The following is a 24,610-nucleotide window of genomic DNA, read 5'->3' on the forward strand; positions in this document are numbered from 1 at the left end:
CAGTGGGCTGACTGTGAACGTTCTGAGAGACTCTGGGTTGAGGTCAGTGATAAAGTAGTCTACAGTACTACTGCCAAGAGATGAGCTATAGTTGTACCTACCATAGGAGTCCCCTCGAAGCCTACCATTGACTATGTACATACCCAGCGTGCGACTGAGCTGCAGGAGTTACCCGTTTTTGTTGGTTATGTTGTCATAGTTGTGCCTAGGGGGGCATATGGGGGAGGGAATGCTGTCACCTACAGGCAGGTGTTTGTCCCCCTGTATGCTAAGGGTGTCAGGTTCTTGTCCGGTTCTGGCATTTAGGTCACCACAGACTAGTACATGTCCCTAGGACTGGAAATTATTGATTTCCCCCTTCAGGATGGAAAAGCTGTCTTCATTAAAGTATGGGGACTCTAGTGGGGGGATATAGGTAGCATACAGGAGGACATTTTTCTCTGTTAAGATCATTTCCTTTTGAATTTCTAGCCAAATATAAAATGTTCCTGTTTTGATTAATTTAATGGAGTGAGTTAGGTCAGCTCTATACCAAATTATCATACCCCCTGAGTCCCTTCCCTGTTTCACACCTGGTAGTTTGGTGGATGGGACTACCAGCTCTCTGTAACCTAGAGGGCAACCAGTGGGTCCGTCTCCTCTATACCAGGTTTCTTGTAGGATGACAATGTCTGTATTTCTGATTTCTTTGATGAAGTCCAGGTTCCTGCTCTTTATGCCAAAGGCAGATGACCTCAGGCCTTCGATATACCAGGATGAGATAGTGAAGGCTTTGTGTTCCATAAAGTGTCCAATGTTGTTGGTCGTGTGGTTTGGCCTCAGGCCAGTAAGTGTGAACAGAGCCTGCTGAGCATCTGGTACATGCCATTGGCTTGGGCTAGTGTAAGAGTGTATAACTCTTCTGCAGTAAAGTCTTGTACACTCAGGTACTTCTCTGCAGCTGCCACCAACACTCATTCAAAAACCACTGTCCCATAGCACTACTTTGACCCTATCTGCTCCTGCACCATGCCAACGGCCTGGGAGGACGGTACACCACCACTCAACACACCCTGTAACTCTTCTGAAGTGAAATCTCATATACCCAAATACTTCTCTGCAGCTGCCACCTGAACATTTATTTTCTGTGATTTCTGTTCCATTTCTGCAGTACAGTTAATAACCATTGCTATGAACCCTAAGAAGCCAACGTTACTGAAGCATATTTCACTCGTTGGCCTATCCCTTTGTGCTGGCACAAATATCCTCTCAGGATCCCTCACCCTTGACCCATCCACCTCTATTTTCTTCACTGCCTCAGCATACGACACCTTATACAAAACTCTGACTCTGGCCACTGCAATCTGCCTCTCTTGCACCGGACACTTCCGATCCCCAGCAACATGGGCACCCCTACAGTTGACACACACTTTATCCACCGAAACTACACAATCCTCTGTCCTATGCCTTCCTGCACACTTCTCACATCTTGGAATCTCCCTCCTACAAACTGCTGCAACATGACCATAAATGTTGCACCTGAAATAGCGCAGTGGATTTTGACACAAAAGCTCTAACAGGATAACTGATATATACTAACTTTACTTTGTTGGGTAGAGACTCTTGACTCAAAACTCAAAAGGACTGACAGTGACTCCTCTGTTTCACAAAGCTCCCCAATAGGGCTGTGTTGCACCAAAAGGCGGCCGTCACAAAAACCTGGAATCTTCAACTTTAATTGCTCCACCTCCACACTACCCCAGAAATCGACGCTACCCCAGAAATCCCTCCATTAAATGGTGCCCTGTTCCTAAGAGCAAATCAAGAAATGGATCTTGACCCAAGTTTATGTCTGGATTTTGCACAATGACCTTCTTCTCAACCCGTTTTTGCCCCACTGTCACATGACGTCAGTGTCAACAAATTTGGTCCTATTCAAGGTTGTCGTTATTTTGAGCGTGTTGCGCAGATGGGTAGATGTTGACACGATGCCTTAATTCCTGGGATAAATAAATAAGTGCAACAATGCATCCAAAGTGAGAATGTTCCTGAACAGCGAAACCCTTGCATGGTTATATGATGGAATAAGAGTTTGTTTTATGAAAATGGCAAGTCCATTGATAAACCATTATTCAACCAAGCTTAATAGGTTTACAATTTGGCAAGCACAAATGACTATCTCACAATTTGAATCATAACTGTTTTTATGTGTCTAAAATGGTTTAATTGATGGTTAAAGTAATAGACCCATTGTCAATTGATTAATTGATTTAACAATTTAAAGTATGTTTAGATGTGAACCAAACTCCAGAGGCCTTTATTGCAGACTTGTGTCAATGAGGTGGTCGGCATTAAATTGGCTAACACTTATCACATGGTTTGTGCAGGCTGAAATATGGTGCGTTTGGATATATAGTTGGGATTCTATCAGCTACTTTAACATTTCTAACAAGCATGGTAACACGCATTCATTGTTACACCTCTGTAATTACAGACTGCAATTACCACCAGTTACATGTTGTTATTGTAGTGTAACTATGTATAACTACAATCAATTACAATACTTGTTAGTGTAATTACATATGTAATTGCACTCTAATAATTACCCCTTAAAATGAAGTGTTACCGACGTGTACTTTCTTTCATTGCTATTGAGTTTAAAAATCCAACTTCAGATTTTACCTCACTTTCAATTGCTCAAATTCTTATCATGTTTTATGGTTTAAACATTAGAGATTTAAAATTGTGCTGTACATGAAAATATACAGATCAACTTTATGGGAATGTTACAGAATATGATATTGCATTTTATTAATGTGGTCCATGAATTGGTAATATTGAGCTCATCAAGGTTTTGTTGGAATAAGATTTTATGTATGTTGAAAACTTACACATGTACAGAATTGTAGTTTAGTTTGAAGGTTGAATACTGTAGCCTATTTAAAAGGCACATACCATGGAAAAAGTTGGATGTAGGGTTCTCCAGTGATGGCTTCCTCTGGTGTATTAGGGTGGAAGTGTATCAGTTTGTGTGTGTGATGCCTTTTGTAAGTGGTGTAGGCTATGTCCAGTGTCCACTCTACTGCACTCCCATTGGTCTTCTCTAGCTAATGAATACCCATGTTGTGTGAAAGTTCTGTGACAAGACAATTTGAACAGTTTCCTTTACACAATCTGAAATGGTCCACCCACACAGACAGTGTGGTGAAGAAGGCGCAACTGCGCCTCTTCAAACTCAGGAGGCTGAAGACATTTGGCTTGGCCCCGAAGACACTCAGAAACGTTTACAGATGCATAGTTGAGAGGATCCAGTCGGGCTGTATCACCGCCTGGTATGGCAACTGCACCGCCTGCAACCGCAGGGCTCTCCAGAGGGTGGTGTAGTCAGCCCAATGCATCACCGGGGGCACACTGCCTGCCCTCCAGGACACCTACAGCACCCGATGTCACAGTTAGACCAAAAAGATAATCAATGGCATCAACCACCCGAGCCACGGCCTGTTCACTCTGCTATCATCCAGAAGGTGAGGTCAGTGCAGGTGCATCAAAGCTGGGACCGAGAGACTGAAAAACAGCTTCTATCTCAAGGCCATCAGACTGTTAAATAGCCATCAGTAGCCGGCTACCACCCGGTTACTCAACCCTGCACTTTAGAGGCTGCTGCCCTATATACATAGACATGGAATCACTGGTCACTTTAATAATGGAACACTAGTCATATTAATAATGTTTACATACTGCTTTACTCATCTCATATGTATATACTGTACTCTATTCTACGGTATTTTAGTCAATGCCACTCCGACATTGCTCTTGCTAATATTTATATATTTCTTAATTCCATTATTGTACTTTTAAATGTGTGTATTGTTTTGAATTGTCAGATAATACTGCACTGTTGGAGCTAGGAACACCAGCATTTCGCTACACCCGCATTAACATCTGCGAAATACAATTTGCCCAGGGTCCCCCGGTCTATGAGGAGCATGGAGATGCCCACCACTGAACCAGGGCGGAGCTAGAGCCTGGCCAGATTGCCTCTCTCGGTTCATGTGAGATATCCCCGCCCTCTGTGCGTAGCATCCTCTCTCTGCCTCCGTCGGTCTTCCTTCCAGGTAATTCTGTTCCAGAAAATGCGCGGCTGGCAACTGCTGCTGCTGTCCCTGTAGTTGGCTCTATCTACCGGGCCTCCTTCCACTCAGTGTACCTCACCCACCGACTGCTAGAGAGAATCCGCATGCGGAGCCTCATCGCGCGCACCGTGGTGAATTTACACTTGGTTGTCTGTCGCAGAAGAGTGGTATCTAGCAGAAGAGTGGTACCTACGCTTGCCAGATTCTTGAATATGGAGGTCCTTGTGAAATATAAATGTTCCATTTTTTTTGTTTTATGTCTTAAATAGCAGTGATGGATCCAGTCTTTGAAACCGCATGAAAATGCAAGTTTTGCAGTTTATTTTCATTCGTTCAAGCTGAGCAAATGCGTCGTGTCTGAGGCAGAATCTACGGTCTCCTCCAAATCAGCCCAGGATTTGCGTTCGAGAAACGCAAACCACAGCGTTCCTATTTATCAAACATTGCATTTGGCTTGCCTTTATCCCCAGTTTCGGATTGATCTGATGCACCGGCGTTGGATACGACTGTGGAGAACTCCATAGCTTTCAGCATGATTTGATGTAAAGGGTTTTTCAACTGGGTAACTGGACGTCTACCTTTCTGAAAACAGCTACATTCAAGTCAAGTGCGAAAGCCATCGATAGATCATCCCTATATGGACTAAATCTTGGTTCCTCGGGATATTAAAACTAGCAGGTCACACTCATCTTGGTTTTTTCGCTTCTTGGGAAAATTGCCTTAAACTGCGGGAGCCATGAAAGTTGTTTCAGCAGTGTTGTTCCTTGCCATATTTTGGAGTCAGGAGTGGGAGCCCGTGAATTCTGATTCAATCATACACATCGGTAAGTGCGCCTTTTCCCGAAATCAGTGCGCTAACAAGGGTGCCATCCCTCTGCATGGATTTGCCTCGGCATAGATTTGGGTAGCCTATCTGGAATTGGCAAATCATTTGTGCCACCACACACCTCTAACGATATGGACATTGTCAGTTCCGAAGCATGATATTGGTACCGGATACATTATTGTTCAATAATTCAATTCATTTTTACCTCATACTGCAAAGCAATTTTTGACCTAACCTCTCATGCGCTATTATGCATAATGACTATTGAAGTTGCCAGCTGAGTTTTGCATATAATTATCGTGTATGTTTTAGCTATGGAATTGCATTAATCATAATATGTTTTTATATTCAATAACCTAAAGATGGGAAATGTGAATACATGTTTTATACCACAGGCTAACATGTAATATTAACTTACTGTATAGAATGGGTCTCCTGCTCATTGCGTCAATTCTCCTGCTGGTTGAAAACAGGTGGTTTGAGAATTGCCTGATGTCTGCGGATTAGGAAGGAATATGTTGATATTCTATTTCTTTAAACAATATCCCCACAATTACATGTTAGCTACATGCAATTCACTTGGAATAGCCTCAATAATATAGGAATGGGACCACTTTAGCAGAGGAGGCTGGTGGGAGGAGCTGTAGGAGGATGGGCTCATTGTAATGGCTGGAATGGAATAAATGGAACAGAGTCAAACATGTGGTTTCCATACGTTTGATGTGTTTGATACCATTCCATTCTAGCCATTACAATGATCCCGTCCTCCTATAGCGCCTCCCACCAGCCTTCTCTGCACTATAGACAATGAGGCAATGTTGAGTGTGCAGATTGAAATGGGGTGTAGGAAAAATGTGCTTAGATGTAGGCAATGAGAGGAGGGTCGGCTGAGAGATAGTGTATACGGTCATGCATGTCTTGCTTGTGTGCGCGATAGGTTCATATTTGAATGGACACACATTGTGACCTCAAATAGAGCTTACCAACTTGTAGTCCTTAAAACCAGAAATTTGTTACCTATGGTTCGTTCAGCCATTCCTGGGGAAAATCAATGGGGGAATCAAAAATAAGGTCTGAGGTTAACACAGGCGTCAGCGATCTTATATATTTTGTTCTATGAGATAATATCAGTCAGTTAACATTACCTTTATGAAATATGAAGACTTGCCTAGTTAAATTAAGGTTAAATAAAAAAAAGTATAAAAAAAATGTGGTGTATATGCTTGTTTTGATTACATAAATGCTTAAATTCACAAAAAGTGACGTCAGCTGATGACGTTTACCTCATAGAACAAAACGTATAAGATCTCCTAAGCCTGTGTTTATCCCAGCCCATATTTTCAGTGTTTATCCCCCCCAAAAACATGAATTTCCCAACAGGCTTTCCTTTGGTCAATGAGCCATGGTGGAGTTGGCCTCTGTTAGTGCCTAAAAAAAATATGATCATTATTGCTCTCTATGGGGGATGGAGAGATGGAGAGAAAAAGAGAGCGAGAGAGATGCACACCAATTTAGGGTCTCAACAATGGTACATTGCAACACACTGATGGTTAAAATGTTATAAGCAAGATAAACCTGATAGTGTTAGGTGCACTTAACATAAAACGCTTTACCTCATCTTAAACCACCCTCTCTATATAGCTGTCAATTTGTCAAGTAAATTGGCCTTATTTATCTGATAATTCCAATCCCCAAGACTTTATGATAGCCTATTGTGAGGCCATTTTCGTGCAATGCATTTTTCGTTTGTCGCACACCCGACAAAATGCATGGAAGTCAATTTAACGCATCAGAAAAATTGTCAGTGTGTAACAAGGTAGGTGTAGGTGATTTACAGTAGCCTATTTGTAGCTGTAGCTATTTGGGAAGATTAGGGACTTTGTTTATGGATGGTCTTTGGACAAGCTGCTTCTCCAGTGAAAAACTGGGAATATTCAGCCTACAGTATTAGTTATGTCCTATTATATGTCTATTTCATTTTTCACCCAGTTGTAATGTGATTTTAATGTCATTCTTTTTCTAATGAATGACAATAAGCCATTGTTTGTTCATTTTTTCCTCGATAAGCAACCTTTGGTGGTGCTTTTGAGTCATTTTTTTCTTCCCCCACCCTCAATCGATAGCTCATTTCCTTGCTAGACGTTCCTATTTTGAATCACTAGGCCTACATGAAAGGTTACCCTTACGATTCCCCTCCCTGGTGGAAATGGCAGACTAGGCCACTTATTTGTTGTGATATTTCCTTGCATGTCACTGTCAAGTTAGAAAAGACAGCATTAAAAAAATACATGTCAGGGCTAGGTATGGGCCTAATTATTAAGGAACAAAATTGTGTTTCATTGAAATACTTAGGCCTACATTGTCTACCAAAACAAGGGAGTGGTCAGGAGAATGAAAAGCTACGTTAAGCATAACTTTGACGATGTCAGAAGTAATCCCTTTCTAATCTATTTGTTGCTGTTAAGGAAAGGGGAAAACCTGAAATCAACAGACTGATATAGCCTTGTTGGACTAGCTTATAGCCTACTGCATCATCCTTTCCTGTGACGCTAGAATTTGAGGGAGGCATTTTCATATCACACACATTACTTGATTGCTGAGGAGCCTTCTAATGATCTGCATGCTGAAGGGACAGGCCATGCACCGTGCACGGCATCGCAATGGCGTGCCACTTTATGAGGCTATTCAGAAAGTCACTTTGATTTATGTTGCTGGAAAGCCCCAAAGTCCCTCGTATTATCCGAGCTGCCTGGCATCGTCCTCACACAGCACATCCACCCGCTCACCATACACTAATGCAGAGGAGCCAAACATTCCCACATGACAGTCCCACTTCAGGCTACTTTGTTCCTTCCGCAGAAGAACAAAGATTCATGATTCCCTGTTTAAAGCAGATGCCCTCTGTTTATGTTTTGCACCTAGTCAATTGAAATACAAAGTGCCCAAATCGAAATGCAGGAGGACAGGCTTATTATATTCCCCGGCCCCCCTAGTGGTCGTATTCCCCGGCCCTTCTAGTGGCCCCACTGGTGGTCGAGTCTTTAAAGTTTTTCAAGCTATAATGTTGTATTAATATTCAATACTCCTGAGGGGGAAAATCTCATCTTTATTATTTATTTTTTAAATTATGTAATTTTTACGTAATGTATTATGGAAGTGACCTTAATAATACATCTTCTTTAGCTGTAATGTGACAGGAGAACACTTCTGTTTTTGTCTTTGCCATGGTAGTGGAATTTTAGTGAAGTGCACCAGTCCCTCCTGCAGCAAAGCACCCCCACAACATGATGCTGCCATCCCCGTGCTTCACAGTTGGGATGTTGTTCTTCGGCTTGCAAGCCTCTCCCTTTTTCCTCCAAACATAACGATGGTCATTATGGCCAAACAGTTCTATTTTTGTTTCATCAGACCAGAGGACATTTCTCCAAAAAGTACGATCTTTGTCCCCATGTGCATTTGCAAACTGTAGTCTGGCTTTTTTTATGGTGGTTTTGGAGCAGTGGCGATATAGGACTCGTTTTACTGTGGATATAGCTACTTTTGTACCTGTTTCCTCCAGCATCTTCACAAGGTCCTTTGATGTTGTTCTGGGATTGATTTGCACTTTTCGCACCAAAGTACGTTAATCTCTAGGAGACAGAACACGTCTCCTTCCTGAGCGGTATGATGGCTGCGTGGTCCCATGGTGTTTATACTTGCGTACTATTGTTTGTACAGATGAATGTGGTACCTTCAGGCATTTGGAAATTGGATGAACCAGACTTGTGGAGGTCTCCAATTTTATTTCTGAGGTCTTGGCTGATTTCTTTTGATTTCCCCATGATGTCAAGCAAAGAGGCACTGAGTTTGAAGGTAGGCCTTGAAATACATCCACAGATACACCTCCAATTGACTCAAATGATGTCAATTAGCTTCTAAAGCCATGACATACGTTTTGGGAACTTTACAAGCTGTTTAAAGGCACAGTCAACTTAGTGTATATACACTTCTGACCCACTGGAATTGTGATACAGTGAATTATAAGTGAACTAATCTGTCTGTAAACAATTGTTGGAAAAATTACTTGTGTCATGCACAAAGTAGATGTCCTTAACCGACTTGCCAAAACTATAGTTTGTTAACAAGAAATTTGTGGAGTGGTTGAAAAACGAGTTTTAATGACTCCAACCTAAGTGTATGTAAACATCCGACTTCAACTGTACATTTATGAAATGTTAATGAACTTTTACTCGTTTCAAACTTTCAAAACATTTATATATTGAAGTGTTTGTGACTATATCTTCTTCTCCTCAGCAAACACCACAGAGAGAGAGAGAGAGAGTGAGAGAGAGAGAGAGTGAGAGTGAGAGAGAGAGAGAGAGAGTGTAGTAGCGCGCTGCTTAACTGCTACTGCAGACCAAAGCAGTACACCGCAAAAGGGAAAGAAAGCATAAAGCCAGTAGCTGCCTGGCACTTTACAGTTATGCCTGTTGGACCAGTTGTGTAGAGAGAGAGAGAGATAAAGAGAGAGAGAGAGGGATTTAAAATGTATACCAAACAAAATGTACTAGAAGAACTGTGGCGATGCAAAGGTTGGTAACAGATTTCCTGTCAAATCTCCCTCAGTTCAAAGATGTCTGCAGAAAGAAGGGCAAAAAAAACGAATTTGGTTATTGAACTGCATTAAGGAAAGGGATTTACACCCAGTAACAGAATTACATCATGGGTCCCTGATCTGTACTACAATGAAATGCATAATTATGGATTTGAATGTCTTTCTCTTCATGGTGATGTATCCTGAATAGGTACACAAAGGTAGAAATATGTAATATCATCCTTTGCATATATGGGTATTATTCTACACACTGGCTATTATTCTAATGAATAATACATTTGGTTGGTTCGGACCAAATCTGAACCAATCACAGACGTCTGTTTCACAAGTTTGGACATCACAGTATAGCACAGTAGAGGACAGCACATCAGAGTACTGTACAGTATAGTACAGTAGAGTAAAGTAAAGTATAATTCAGTAGACTTTAGTGTGCTCTACTGTACTGAACTGTATTGTACTGAACTATACTCTACTCTTATTTACTGTACTGTACTCTACTGTGCTTCACTGTACTGTGCTGTTCAAACTTGTGAAACATAGACGTATATGATTTTTCATTCATTCTGTTACTGATTTGGTAACATAATTACAAGTTTTAATCACTTAATAATTAATAAACCAAAATTAATATCAGTAAAAACACTAACTAAGTCTACCTTTACTTGTTACTTCTGTGAATCTTCATTATCCTCCCTCCTCATGAGGGTGTGAAATGAGAAAATACTGTATCTTAAAGATATGTGGGTTTTGGTAATGGAATTACAAGGCACAAGGCAATGTTTCTTAAACTTACAGAAGGCAAATCATTTATCCGAAACTAGCTATATGTTGATATTAGTTGGCAGGGGTCTTTCATTCAACATTATTGTGTTTTGATGTATTTATAATACCTTTCAATACTTTTTCTGGCAGATGTTTTCTAAGACCCATTTTCCATCTGCTTGACCAGAAATCAAAGCCATTACTTAATTTATAAGATAGAAAATTGTTGAAAAATGTATCTATGACTTCATTTCCAAAAAATATAAACTCTTTGCTTTCATTTGACACCCAATTTGATATGCTCCTGTGAACTTCACATGTTGGTGCTCATGGGTCCTTTTACCGTATGAAAATAAGGTACTGCAAAAAGGTTTTAAGATCTACGTGAAACAAGCTACGTATAAATGCAAATTATTATATGAATTCTCTCTTCTCTGCTTTTTGTCTCCATCTTTATTATTACAACGTGTATGTTGGAATCTAAGGCCGACTAATATGTAGGTACCTAATCCTTGTAAACAGTCAGCAAGTAGGGTAGGGTAGGCCAGATGGACTGGACCATTTCAAATGTGCTATTTTTGGAGAACAACAGAGGCCCTTATCCCAGGAACATACTGATAATGAGGAGTGTGTGTGTGCCTGAAGACCTACTGCCATGTAAAGGTTTTGGCTTAATCCCTTCCTAGCCCCTCGCCTATCCCCAGCAGGCCTCTGCCTCCAGGTGTGTGTGCGTATGTGTGTGTGTGCGTATGTGTTTTTGTGTGTGAGTGGACGGAAGGCCAACATGCGCCAATAATCTCGCCGGGGCCAGAGTTATGAACGGACCTTAGGGGGCCTGGCCCGCCTTGCACTACCTCCTTGCCCATCTAAATAAATGATTGAAAATGTATCATTTATTTGACCGAGAAGCGCTCTGACAGAAAGACGCATAACTCACATTATTTTCAAAATTCTTCAAGCTCTGTCAAATTTGTTATTGATCATTGCTAGACAACCATTTTCAGGTCTTGCCATAGATTTACAAGCAGATTTAAGTCAAAACTGTAACATTCGCTGTCTTTTTGGTAAGCAACCCCATTGTAGATTTGGCGTTGTGTTTTAGGTTTTTGTCCTGCTGAAAAGGGAATTTATCTCCGAGACTAAGTACAGTATTTTGCCTGTGTTTAGCTCCATTCCATTTAGTTTTTATCCTGAAAAACTCCCCCTTCATTGACGATTACAAGCTTACCCATAACATGATGCAGGCACCACTATGCTTGAAAATATGGAGAGTGGTACTCAGTTGTTGGGTTTCCCCCAAACATAACAATTTGTATTCAGGACAAAAAGTGAATTGCTTTGCCACATCTTTTGCAGTATTACTTTAGAGCCTTGTTGTAAACAGGATGCATGTTTTGGAATGTTTTTATTCTGTACAGGCTTCCTTCTTTTCACACCGTCAAGTAGGTTAGTATTGTGGAGTAACTACAATGTTGTTGCTTCATCCTCAGATTTGTCCTATAACAGCCATTAAACTCTGTAACTGTTTTAATCTCACCATTGGCCTCATGGTAAAACCCCTGAAAGATTTCCTTCCTCTCTGGCAACTTAGTTCTGAAGGACGCCTGTATTTTTGCAGTGATTGAGTTAGGGTTAGTCTAATGAATAACTTCACCATGCACAAAGCGATATTTAATGTCTGCTTTTTTTGGTTTTTACCCATCTACCAATAGGTTACCCTCTTTGCATAGCATTGGCAAACCTCCCTGGTCTTTGTGGTTGAATCTGTGTTTGAAATTCACTGCTTGACTGAGGGTCCTTACAAATAATTGTATGTGTGGGGTACAGAGATGAGGCAGTCATTCAAAAATCATGTTAAACACTATTATTGCACACAGAGTCCATGCAACTTATTATGTGAATGTTTTACTCCTGACCGTATTTAGGCTTGCCATAGCAAAGGGGTTGAATTTTTTGACTCAAGACATTTCAGCTTGTCAATTTTATTTACATTTGAAAAAATTTGAAAAACATAATTCCACTTTGACATTATGGAGTACTGTGTAGGACAGTGACAAAAGAAATCTAAATTGAATCCATTTTAAATTCAGGCTTTAAAACAACAAAATGTGGAAAAAGTCAAGGGGTGTGAATACTTTCTGCAGGTACTGTATCTGATGCTGTCTGGACAAAAATACTATGCCATTTCACACTATTTCTGGCCAGACAGCATCAGATACATGGGTTATATATAGTAAGACGGAGGGACGCGTTTTCACTCACTCTGATGTTTTCTCCGGTGAGATAGTTTCAGCAGAGAGGAAGATTAGATTAGATTTTTATTTTGTCACATCCAGGTTGGTTACATTCATTTCTGTTAATGCATGTATTAATTACAGTCATTACCGTTCTCATTCTCGGAGTGGAAACATTGTTTGCAGAGTTCACAACCTGCTACTCTTGTGAGAATTTTTTTTGTTTATTTCATAACCATCATTTACGAGTTTTGTCTATTTTTTTATTGTCTTTTGTTTAGAGTGTTAAATGTGAGCAATGAGCATGTCTCTGGTTTCTCTGTCCTGATAACTTTGGGGTAGCGCGCGCCTGGGCACGTATAGAAATAGGTCTACCTGGCCCGCTGCGTGCCAATCCAGGAAAGTGCCTATTTGTGGATGTCTGATTTCTGACTGTCTTAACTCACCACATCCACCACTAATATCCTGAGCTTCTCAGTAATGTTTTCTTCGCTATTGAGAATAAATCTTTCCAACACTCTCCCAACCTTGATAATCATCAAGCCTTGGTGTGAAAGAGCAAAATAGCATGATCTGATGATCCCATATATCCAGTAGAAGAAAAAAACAGCTGTCTGTCCCGAGCTCACTGGCACAGGAAACTGAGGGCCTGGAATAGGCTAGTTGACACAATGTTGCAAGTTTGCTAACGATAGCTTCCGGCCGGATCCAGCTGATTGATTTGATAGCCTACAATGTTGCACTCCACTAGTAATAGCTCAAGTCAAGACAGATACAAAGGGGGGCAGACAGGCGGAGTAGAGAGATTAATGCGATAGAAATAACCTGAATTTTCATCAGGATATTTTCTACTGTTTTTATTTGTCAGCTTTAGGCCTATGTATTTTACTAAGTTGATGATGGAAGTTATAGGCCTACTGCTGCACTGGCCTATAGGCTGTCTCTGAGTTCCATATACTCAGTTATTTAGCCGCCCATGGATCACAGTGTATTAATGTGTCCGAATGGCAGAGGCGGGTGCTCTTGCATTAGTGGAATCTTAATTCAGATTTGATTGATTAACCACATGAAAATGATTTTGATAAACGAAAACATTATTATTGAAATAAAACCACAAAAATGCTCATAAAAATAATAATAATAACTGTCACACAGATCGGTAGAAATGGTAGGATAGATTGTGAGCTTCACCAAACTTGAAACTCAAGAGTTACTACGTAACACCTCCATTAGAGAGCAGTTATTCGTGTTTTCAGAGTGTAGAGAGTTCACAGCACCATAAAAAACAGACCTTATTATAAAGGGCTGTTTTGACTGAACGACTTCAAAGCCAACAAGTTGCCACGGCTGGCCTGAGCTGCAGTCCACTAACGGGGCATACTAAGTCTTTTCATTCTGCTTTCCTCACAGTGTTTAATATGTCTATAAACTATCGAGCAAGCTGTATACAGATACAGCCAACCTACTTTCAAAACAATGTTTTTTACAAGACTCACCACAGTCAAAGCGTTGATTAGAGAAGGGTGTAAGATAAATGAGAGAGCGGAGAAGTAAAGAACATGGAGAGAGGCAGAGAGAAAACGAAACCATATCATGTGTTTTACCAGTCCTCTTACTTTAGACCTGTGGACTATGCTTCGTGTGACATACAGTATAGTACTGTATGTGTGGTCCTGTGCTCACTTGGCGCTTGCAACATCAGGGTTATGGGTTCGAATCCCACTGGGGCCACCCCTACGAAAATATATGCATGCACTACTGCAAATTGCTTTGCATAAAAGCATCTGCTAAATGGTATATATTATATATTATATTAGTATACTGTACATGGGTTAGCTGTACAGATTTCTCGATTATTCACAGGGTGCATAACAGAGAACATTTCTCAGCTGCATTGTCTTTTCAAAGTCATGTTGAGAACAGGAGTAATTTCCTCTGTGTTTAGTGAACAAGGTCTCAGTTGACTGCAGCACCGCAGTACAGTGAGCACGCCAATCAAGGCTCGCGTGGCAGGCATTATTTGCCTGGTACATGATAATGATTATAATACACCATCTTGAATGGAAAATGTCAAGCATCGCTAATTGTCCGCCCGGGTTTTATTCACTCCTCGACTGACAGAATTGACTGTGAATACAAAGGTTTCACCTAGGTTGTCTGATTCCTCCTCAGTTTCCGTTAGGCAGTAACAAAATCTATAGAACATAAAAAAATGGGTTGAAATATGAATAGAATGAATTTAAATCCCCAGGAAGAGTTCTTCAATGGGAAGTAGACATTTGTTTTCATTTTGAAATAATGAATCATTTGGTTTTATGCACCAACTGATGACACGGAGCCAACAAGTGAGCCTTGGCGGTATTCATTTAAAAGATTCCCAGTTTCCCCTGAAATTATTAACGCCAATTAGCTGAATAACAGTTGTTAGCTGACCCTGTTTATTTTAATAGTCAATAAATCAACCAGACATGGTTGCAAAAACTTGAACAACACTACTGTATGATTCACCATGACTCTTTGTTGCTCAACTCATCTTTCCACGCCAGTGGTTACAGTTTACCTCAGCATTCATCTTTAACCTGGCTCTCTTACACATAGCACAGAACAACCAGGCTCACAGACCGCAAGCATTCATTGTTGGTATGATAGTATTAAATACTGTATAAAAAATAGTTGGATTTTCAGCATGAATCGGGACTATTTAGCCTCTGACTAGTAAGAAACCAAAAAAATGCAAAATAAGAGCCATTCGACATAACAGTGAGAGACAAATGCCTGGCTTTACCAAGCACCGCATTACTCTCTCCATTCCCCTAACAACTGATGCTGGGAAGAGAGAGCTGGAGCTGAGCCTCTGTGTCGGTGGTCATCATTACCCTCTGCTTTAGAGAGCCCTTTTGCCCTTCACGCTCATATGTTGTTTTCTTCTCTTCTCTCCAGCCCCCCCCCCCCCTTCTCTTGGATTAAGAAGATCTTAGATCTAAAGTGCTGAAAAGTGCTCTCTTCCCTCTTCCTCCCCTTCTATATTTCTAACCCCATCTTCCCTCTTCTCTATAAGCATAAGGAAATTGTTTTTGTATGTGATTCCTCTTTAGGTGCAATCTGAAATGGTTACTGCTGTGCAATGTTCATGCTGAGCTCATTTTACCCCATATACTTGTAAAAAAAAAATTACATTTACATTTATGTCATTTAGCAGACGCTCTTATCCAGAGCGACTTACAAATTGGTGCATTCACCATATGATATCCAGTGTAACAATTACTTTACAATAGTACATTATATATATTTTTTTTGGGGGGGGTTAGAAGGATTACATAATCCTACCCCAGGTATTCCTTAAAGAGGTGGGGTTTCAGGTGTCTCCGGAAGGTGGTGATTGACTCCGCTGTCCTGGCGTTGTGAGGGAGCTTGTTCCACCATTGGGGTGCCAGAGCAGCGAACAGTTTTGACTGGGCTGAGCGGGAACTGTGCTTCCGAAGAGGTAGGGAGGCCAGCAGGCCAGAGGTGGATGAACGCAGTGCCCTTCTTTGGGTGTAGGGACTGATCAGAGCCTGAAGGTACGGAGGTGCCGTTCCCCTCACAGCTCCGTAGGCAAGCACCATGGTCTTGTAGCAGATGCGAGCTTCAACTGGAAGCCAGTGGAGTGTGCGGAGGAGCGGGGTGACGTGAGAGAACTTGGGAAGGTTGAACACCAGACGGGCTGCGGCGTTCTGGATGAGTTGTAGGGGTTTAGTGGCACAGGCAATTTAAAGAATGTACCCCGTTTTCTCCCCAATTTCATGGTATCCAATTGTTAGTAGTTACTGTCTTGTCTAGAGGTCGACCGATTAATCGGAATGGCCGATTAATTAGGGCCGTTTTCAAGTTTTCATAACAATCGGTAATTGGTATTTTTGACCACAGATTTTTCTTTTTTTTCTTTTTTTTTACACCTTTATTTACTAAGTCAGATTAAGAACATATTCTTATTTTCAATGACGGCCTAGGAACGGGGGTTAACTGCCTTGTTCGGGGGGATTTGTTTTTGCAACCTTCTGGTTACTAGTCCAACGCTCTAACCACCTGCCTTACATTGCACTCCACGAGGAGCCTGCATGGCAGGCTGACTACCTGTTACTCGAGGGCAGCAAGAAGCCAAGGTAAGTTGCTAGCTAGCATTAAACTTATCTTATAAAAAACTATCAATCTTAACATAATCACTAGTTAACTACACGTTTGATGATATTACTAGTTTATCTAACGTTTCCTGCGTTGCATATAATCGATGCGGTGCCTGTTAATTTCTCATCGAATCCCAGCCTACTTTCACAAACGGGTGATGATTTAACAAGCGCATTTGTGAAAAAAGCACTGTCGTTGCACCAATGTATCTAAGCATAAACATCAATGCCTTTCTTTAAAATCAATACACAAGTATATTTTTAAACCTGCTGTCAGGTACGTCGTAAAAAGTGGTCCAATACGCAGCGGGTATATGAATACTCATCTTTTTTTATTTGAAGAAGGAAAACCAAACAAAACACTTACAAAAAACAAACGACGAAAACAGTCCTGTAAGGTACTCAGACTATATGGAGAAACAACCACCCACAAACACAAGAGAAAATAAATCCATATAAATATGGCCTCCAATTAGAAGCAACGACAACCAGCTGCTTCTAATTGGAGGTCGTTCCCAAAACTAACATAGAAATAGAACTAGAAATATGAACATAGAAATACAAAACATAGAACAATACCCCAAAATCCAGACAATACAAAACAAACACACCCCTGCACGTCCTGACCAAACTACAATAACAAATAACCCCTTTTACTGGTCAGGACGTGACAGTACCCCTCAAAAGGTGCAGACCCCGGATGCACCTGAAACAAAAAAAAACTAACACCGACGGTTCCTGTGCAAACACCCCCCTTTCCCCAATCCTCCCCCCTACGGAGGTGGCTCAGGTTCCGGCACTAGTCCCCAACCTAACCTGTCCACCCCCGCTGAAGGCTCAGGGCTGTAGCGCATCGCTGGAGACCTCGGCTGAGGCGCATCTCTGGAGACCTCGGGCTGAGGGGCGTCTCTGGAGACCTCGGGCTGAGGGGCGTCTCTGGAGACCTCGGGCTGAGGGGCGTCTCTGGCTGCGCCGGTTCCGGACTGTAGGGCGACTCTGGCTGCGCCGGTTCCGGACTGTAGGGGCGCACTACAGGCCTGGTGCGTGGAGCTAGCTTTGGAGGCGCCAGACTGGTAACACGCACCTCAAGGCTAGTGCGAGGAGCAGGAACAGGCCGTACTGGACTGGGCTGACGCACTACAGGCCTGGTGCGTGGGGCTGGCTTTGGAGGCACCAGACTAGGGACACGCACCTCAAGGCTAGTGCGAGGAGCAGGAACAGGACGTACTGGACTGGGCTGTTGCACTGGAGGCCTGGTGCGTGGGACTGGCTTTGGAGACGCCAGACTAGTGACACGCACCACAAGGCTAGTGCGAGGAGCAGGAACTGGACGTACTGGACTAGGCTGACGCACTGAAAGCCTGGTGCGCGGGACTGGCTTTGGAGGCGCCAGACTAGGGACACGCACCTCAAGGCTAGTGCGAGGAGCAGGACTTGATACACCGGGTCTTGAACACGCACTGGAGGTCTGGAGCACACAACCCCTTCTGGCTGAGTGCTCAATATAGCCTGGCCATACTGAGGAGCTTCTACCGATCGCACCGGCCTTTGAATGCGTCTGGGCAATACAGTGCGCATTTCCGCATAGCTCGGTGCTTTCTTGATCCGTCGCTCCCTATAATAAGCACGGGGAGTTGGCTCAGGTCTCCATCCTGACTCTGCCCAACTCCCCGTGTGCCCCCCCAAAAGAGTTTTGGGGGGCTGCCTCTCGCACTTGCCTCTCGGCGCGTATAATGCCTCGTAATGGCGCCGCTCCGCCTTGGCTGCCTCCAGCTCCTCCTTAGGGCGCCGGTACTCCCCAGCCTGGTGCCAAGATCCTGCCCCATCGAGGATCTCCTCCCAGGTCCATGACTCCTTATAGCCCTCCTGCTGCTCTTTCCTCCACTGCTTGGTCCTGGTTCGGTGGGTGGTTCTGTCATATTCTTCATCTTCTGATGAGGAGTAAGAAATAACGGACCAATACACAGTGTGGTAAGTGTCCATACTTATATTTTATTTTAACCGTGAACACTAAACAAAACAAGAAAACAAATGACAGTCCTGTAAGGTACTACGACTATACAAAGAAACAACCACCCACAAACACAAGAGCAAAAAACCCATATAAATATGGCCTCCAATTAGAAGCAACGACAACCAGCTGCTTCTAATTGGAGGTCGTTCCCACTTTTTTACATTTTAGTCATTTAGCAGACGCTCTTATCCAGAGCGACTTACAGTAGTGAATGCATACATTTAATACAATTTCATCCATTTTTTTTCTGTGCTGGCCCCCTGTGGGAATCAAACCCACAACCCTGGCGTTGCAAACACCATGCTCTACCAACTGAGCTACGGGAAGGTACCCAAAACTAACATAGACATAGAACAACTACAAATACGAACATAGAAATACAAAACATAGAACAATACCCCAAAAACCCCGACAATACAAAACAGACACACCTGCATATTTAGTTAATATTGCCTGCTAACATGAAATTGTGTCACAGCTCTTGCGTTCATTGCCTGGCTCATTGCGAACTAATTTGCCAGAATTGTACGTAATTATGACATAACTTTGAAGGTTGTGCAATGTAACAGGAATATTTATACTTAGGGATGCCACCCGTTAGATAAAATACGGACCGGTTCCGTATTTCACTGAAAGAAAAAACTTTTGTTTTCGAGATGATAGTTTCCGGATTCGACCATATCAATGACCAAAGGCTCGTATTTCTGTGTGCCTTATTATATTATAATTAAGTCTATGATTTGATAGAGCAGTCTGACTGAGCGGTGGTAGGTACCAGCAGGCTCGTAAGCATTCATTCAAACAGCACTTTAGTGCATTTTGCCAGCAGCTCTTCGCAATGCATTGCGCTGTTTATGACTTCAAGCCTGTCAACTCCCAAGATTAGGCTGGTGTAACCGATGTGAAATGTCTAGCTAGTTAGCGTGTGCGCGCTAATAGCGTTTCAAACGTCACTCGCTCTGAGACTTGGAGTAGATGTTCCCCTTGCTCTACATGGGTAACGCTGCTTCAAGGGTGGCTGTTGTCGATGTGTTCCTGGTTCGAGCCCAGGTAGGAGCGAGGAGAGGGACGGAAGCTATACTGTTACACCGGCAATACTAAAGTGCCTATAAGAACATCCAGTAGTCAAAGGTATATGAAATACAAATTGTATAGAGAGAAATAGTCCTATAATTCCTATAATAACTACAACCTAAAACTTCTTATCTGGGAATATTGAAGACTCATGTTAAAAGGAACCACCAGCTTTCATAGGTTCCCATGTTCTGAGCAAGGCACTTAAACGTTAGCTTTCTTACATGGCACATATTGCACTTTTACTTTCTTCTCCAACACTTTGTTTTTGCATTATTTAAACCAAATTGAAAATGTTTCATTATTTATTTGAGGCTAAATTGATTTTATTTATGTATTATATTAAGTTAAAATAAGTGTTAATTCAGTATTGTTGTAATTCTCATTATTACAAATAAATAAAAACCAAATTGGCCGATTAATTGGTATCGGCTTTTTTTGGTCCTCCAATAATCGGTATTGAAAAATCATAATCGGTCGACCTCTAGTCTTGTCTCATCGCTACAACTCCCGCACGGACTCGGGAGAGGCGAAGGTCAAGAGCCATGCGTCCTCTGAAACACAACCCAACCAAGCCGCACTGCTTTTTAACACAGCGCGCATCCAACCCAGAAGTCAGCCGCACCAATGTGTCAGAGGAAACACCGTACGTACACCTAGCGACCTGGTCAGTGTGCACTGCACCCGGCCCGCCACAGGAGTCGCTAGTGCGCGATGAGACAAGGATATCCCTGCCGGCCAAACCCTCCCTAACGACGCTAGGCCGATTGTGCGCCGCCCCATGGGCTTCGCGGTCACGGCCGGCTGCGACAGAGCCTGGACTCAAACCCAAAGTCTCTGGTGGCACAGCTAGCACTGCGATGCAGTGCCTTAGACCACTGCGCCCCCATATACTTGTCATCCTCAATTCCAAGGAATTGATGGGAGGATGATGAGAATATCTTTACAGAACATGCTTGATTGTACCACCAAGGCTCACCTAATACCTTTTTTGCACTATTCATTAGAGCCTGTAAGTAAGCATTTCACTGTAAGGTCTACACCTGTTGTATTCAGTGCACGTGACAAATAAACTTTTATTTTATTTGTTGTAAAATGATGTCTTTACTCGGGGAAAATGACCGAATTCCCATCATCTCTACTTCAGCATATCAAAGAATGCAAAGGTTGCATATTTAGACAGTTTTACTTGACAGAAATACATGTTTTTGTCGTATTAAATAAAACGAATTATAACTCATACGATAATACTTGTGCAAATGCCTTATTCAATTACTGCCTGTCTTGAGCATAAGTCTTGTAAATCTTAAAAAGTTAAGCTCTAAATCCTCTTTAGAAGAAGCCCAGTCTAATCGTGCGGATATTGTTGTTTTTGCCCCAGTAATTCCTTTGATTTCATGTGACCCTGAAATGGGACATGACTTTGTGTTCTCAGGAAAGGTCAAACACTGACTCATGTCATGACTCGCCCTCCACCTCATCATCATTTAGACCCCCGCTGTGCCCGACACAAGTGGAGCAACACACTGTAGTGATAGAGCTTATAGGACTACACGTCATACAGTAGGACATAGACATCATCATTGAGGAGAAGGAAAGTTTTAGGAGGGGTGGGGTGATTGAGGTGGATTTACAGTAACTGTAAGGCTAGCAAAGGAGGCTCGCTGACGTCAACAGAAGTACAGTGCCCATATACTATTTACAGCATAGAGAAAATAAAACATTGTAAATGCTGTCTTTAGTGAGGAAATGTGTGAGAAACATAGGACATAGAACAGTGGAGAAACTCAGCAGAATAAAAAATATCAAATTCATTTTTTGGCCTAGGGATACATTTGCCAAAGGTGTGTGTGTGTGTGTGCTTGTGCGTGTATCTCGGTAGATGAATGTGCGGGTTGGAGGTGCGAAGCTCCTAGCTCCCAGGTCAAGGAGAAGTAGATCCTGGGTGATGTTGGATAATAGGGCCTGGGTTGGTTCCCCAGGGGAAGCGCTGTGGCGTACACATCAACGCACCCGGGAGTTGTGATTAGGCACCTGGCCAAGGCAGTGCTACGTTAAGGCTGTCTGTTGGAGCTACTGTACCAGAGGGTGCATCGTCATACTAGGTGTGTAATCTCACAGGATGTGGGGTAAAAATACTACATGACAGTAGTTCTGACATTACTGGAATTGGGATTCATCCTGTGAGCTGGAAACCTTGCTGGCCAATAGTGCTTGTTTACTCTGTGGCAGACGTGACATATTATTCTCACATTTATGCTACTGTAGTGTAGATACTTGGGTGTACAGTACCCATATGAGGATGATGATGGCTTTAGTTGTATCCACTAGTAAATTCTTTGTGTGTCATACACCATGCCTGTATACAGATATTCACCTAGATAAATGCACAGTATCTCATTTCAGATGCTAAATGTTTTTCTCTTCCTGGGAGATATTCCTTTGCTGGCTTTAGTTTGTGGAGTTAAACCTGCTCTTAAATCGTTCACACAAGATACTGTTACTACACCCTTGCCACAGTACCACCCCCACCCCCCCAGCTGCAGCTGGCCCCAGGTGCTGCCGAGTCAACACAATGATTTACTTGGTAAAGCCGTGTTCCCTGTTGAGGCACTAATACTGGTCACCTTCACATTATACATTTCCCGCCTGTGGTCATATCAAGCTGTTCTCTGGAGATTCCAAGCTGAGGGGTCACTTATCACTCCTTACCCTTAACCCCTGCTATCCACCACCGCATTACTCCCTACCCACACCTCATTACTCGTGGCTCTTGCCTTGAAATTCATCGTCTTTTCAGTTTTCACCTGTATGCGGTTTAGTATCCTCCCTGCAGTGGTCTAAATTCATAGCCACAAACCTCCCCTTTGACCCTTCTCATCCCTGGCTGTCGTGGTTGTGATAGGCCTTGGCCAAGGCTCTCATTGACAGACTTAATGCAGCATAACCAAACAGGTGGAGAGGTCAACAGGCCTCAAGCCTTCTGGCCCGGCTCCTTCTTAGCCCTTCTTCACTCTGTGATGATGGGGTCACTTCAAGGGCTGTCACCGGTCACCTGTGCTTCCCTCAAAGCTGTGGCTGATCACACCTTACACCGGTGGCTTTGTTGTGGGCCAGCATCCTCATAAATCGATGCAACAGTACCGGCCCCTTTGACAGAAAGGTTTCTTCGTGAAAGCAAAAGCTGAAAGACCTCAACGGTCCTCAAAATCTCATCTTTAAGGCACCAGCATACTAGATTCGGCTTGCTCCTAGCAGACCTCGGTTAGGCGACGTGAACGTCTGTGCCTCACATACATACACAAACCTTCTCTTGAAAAAAGAGAAAAAAGCGGCAATATTACTGTTTGTCCATCTTGAGACACCATAGCAACGAGGGCTGACTCCATTTAGTCAACTGGTCGATTGTTTGGTTGATAGGCTGTTGGTCGACCAAGAATTCTTTAGTCGAGCAGCAGCAACAACAACCAAAAATATATCCATATATATATTTATCATGGTGTACAAGACACCTGTCTGATTTGCACCTGTCTGAGTGGACCAATCCATTGTGGAGGCCATGGGGATGGCACAGTCCATCACTAAGACGTGCTACATCAATTGTGTATGGTTATATTACAGTACGTAACAACAATGGTGCAATACTAATAAAAATGATATTATTATATAACATGCGCTTTCTTCCTCATTGGGATAGTGGTCGCTGTCCGTGGTTCTGAAACAGATCAGTGCACTTTTGAATTGGCGCCTTTTCCTAGACCATGTTGCTATGTGCATAATAGCAAAGTTAACCAGTGTATTGGTGTTGAGAACAATGCGGCGGAAGCAGCAGTGGAGTTAGGAGATGAGAAAACAGCCCTTGCCTTATTGTCTAAGAAAAGTGAGGAGAGAGGAAACCCCAGCTTAAGATCTATAATCAACAGCCTAACTATTAAATGTGCCTGTCTTTATAAATCATCCATATATATCTACAGAAATAAGACAGATCCTGCTTCTGTTGCCTGTTTGAGTTTTTGTTTAATAGCCTACTGACTCTGTGAGCATCAAGCCACACGCAACAATATGTCAATTAAACAGTTTCACAAATTAGTCTGTTTTTAATATTTGCTTTGCTGTAATAAAGGCTTTACACTTTTTTGTTGATAGAACAGCCTCTCTGGTATTACTTATAACTGATTTATTCTCGTTTACACTGTTCCAAATAGTCCGAAAAATTATATTTCTAATAATAATAAAGCTCCTTTTTCTTGATCTCCTTGTTATTGTTATTATTACTATTATTATTATGATCGTCATTATAATAATAAGTAATGTCATTATCATTAGTAGGCTTAGTATTGCAGCCTTGTATAACCACCATTGAGCTGTAGGCCTAAGAGAACATCCTGTTTAGTCTCAATAACGTAACTTAGGCCTATATTTCAAAACGTATATAGGGTACTGTATCAATCAATCATTCATTCGTTCATGCCATCACACAGCATACGACGCATTCATTATTTGAAATGCAATCAAGCATTTTTTTAAAAATTTTTTTTAAAATAAAGCGATCCTTGAATAATTAGCTTAAATAATAAATAAACCGTTCCATTTCGGAAATTGCATTCACGAATAAATGCGACTGTTTCTAGTCTTTGCTGTAATGAAGAATTGACAAAAAAACTTTTACAATAGACTCTCAGGTACGAAAAATTATATTTGGCACACATAATATGCGCACAGCTCTTGCTCTTTATCAAATTTTTCTTGATCTCCAGTATTTTCCACAACTAGTCAAATGTATTCCACACATCTGAGCTCCCCTTTAACTCATGAGCAACCAGTCAACATT

General features: G+C 42.1%; 1 protein-coding gene across 3 annotated transcripts in view; it reads left to right on the forward strand.

The window, feature by feature from the left end:
• The first annotated feature begins 3,930 nt into the window (after nucleotides 1-3,930).
• Nucleotides 3,931-24,610, forward strand: part of LOC106580171 (glutamate receptor ionotropic, delta-2) — a 605,308-nt gene continuing 584,628 nt past the window's right edge. Inside the window, exon 1 of one of the 3 annotated variants that reach the window (XM_045704300.1) lies at nucleotides 3,931-4,936. In XM_045704300.1, coding sequence (XP_045560256.1) covers nucleotides 4,849-4,936 — 88 coding nt within the window. In that variant the 5' untranslated portion in view covers nucleotides 3,931-4,848. The remainder of the gene's footprint in view (nucleotides 4,937-24,610) is intronic. The other 2 variants (XR_001322822.2, XM_014160933.2) reach the window with 2 other exon arrangements.

Source organism: Salmo salar, chromosome ssa20 (assembly GCF_905237065.1).
Source record: "Salmo salar chromosome ssa20, Ssal_v3.1, whole genome shotgun sequence".
NCBI lineage: Eukaryota > Metazoa > Chordata > Actinopteri > Salmoniformes > Salmonidae > Salmo > Salmo salar.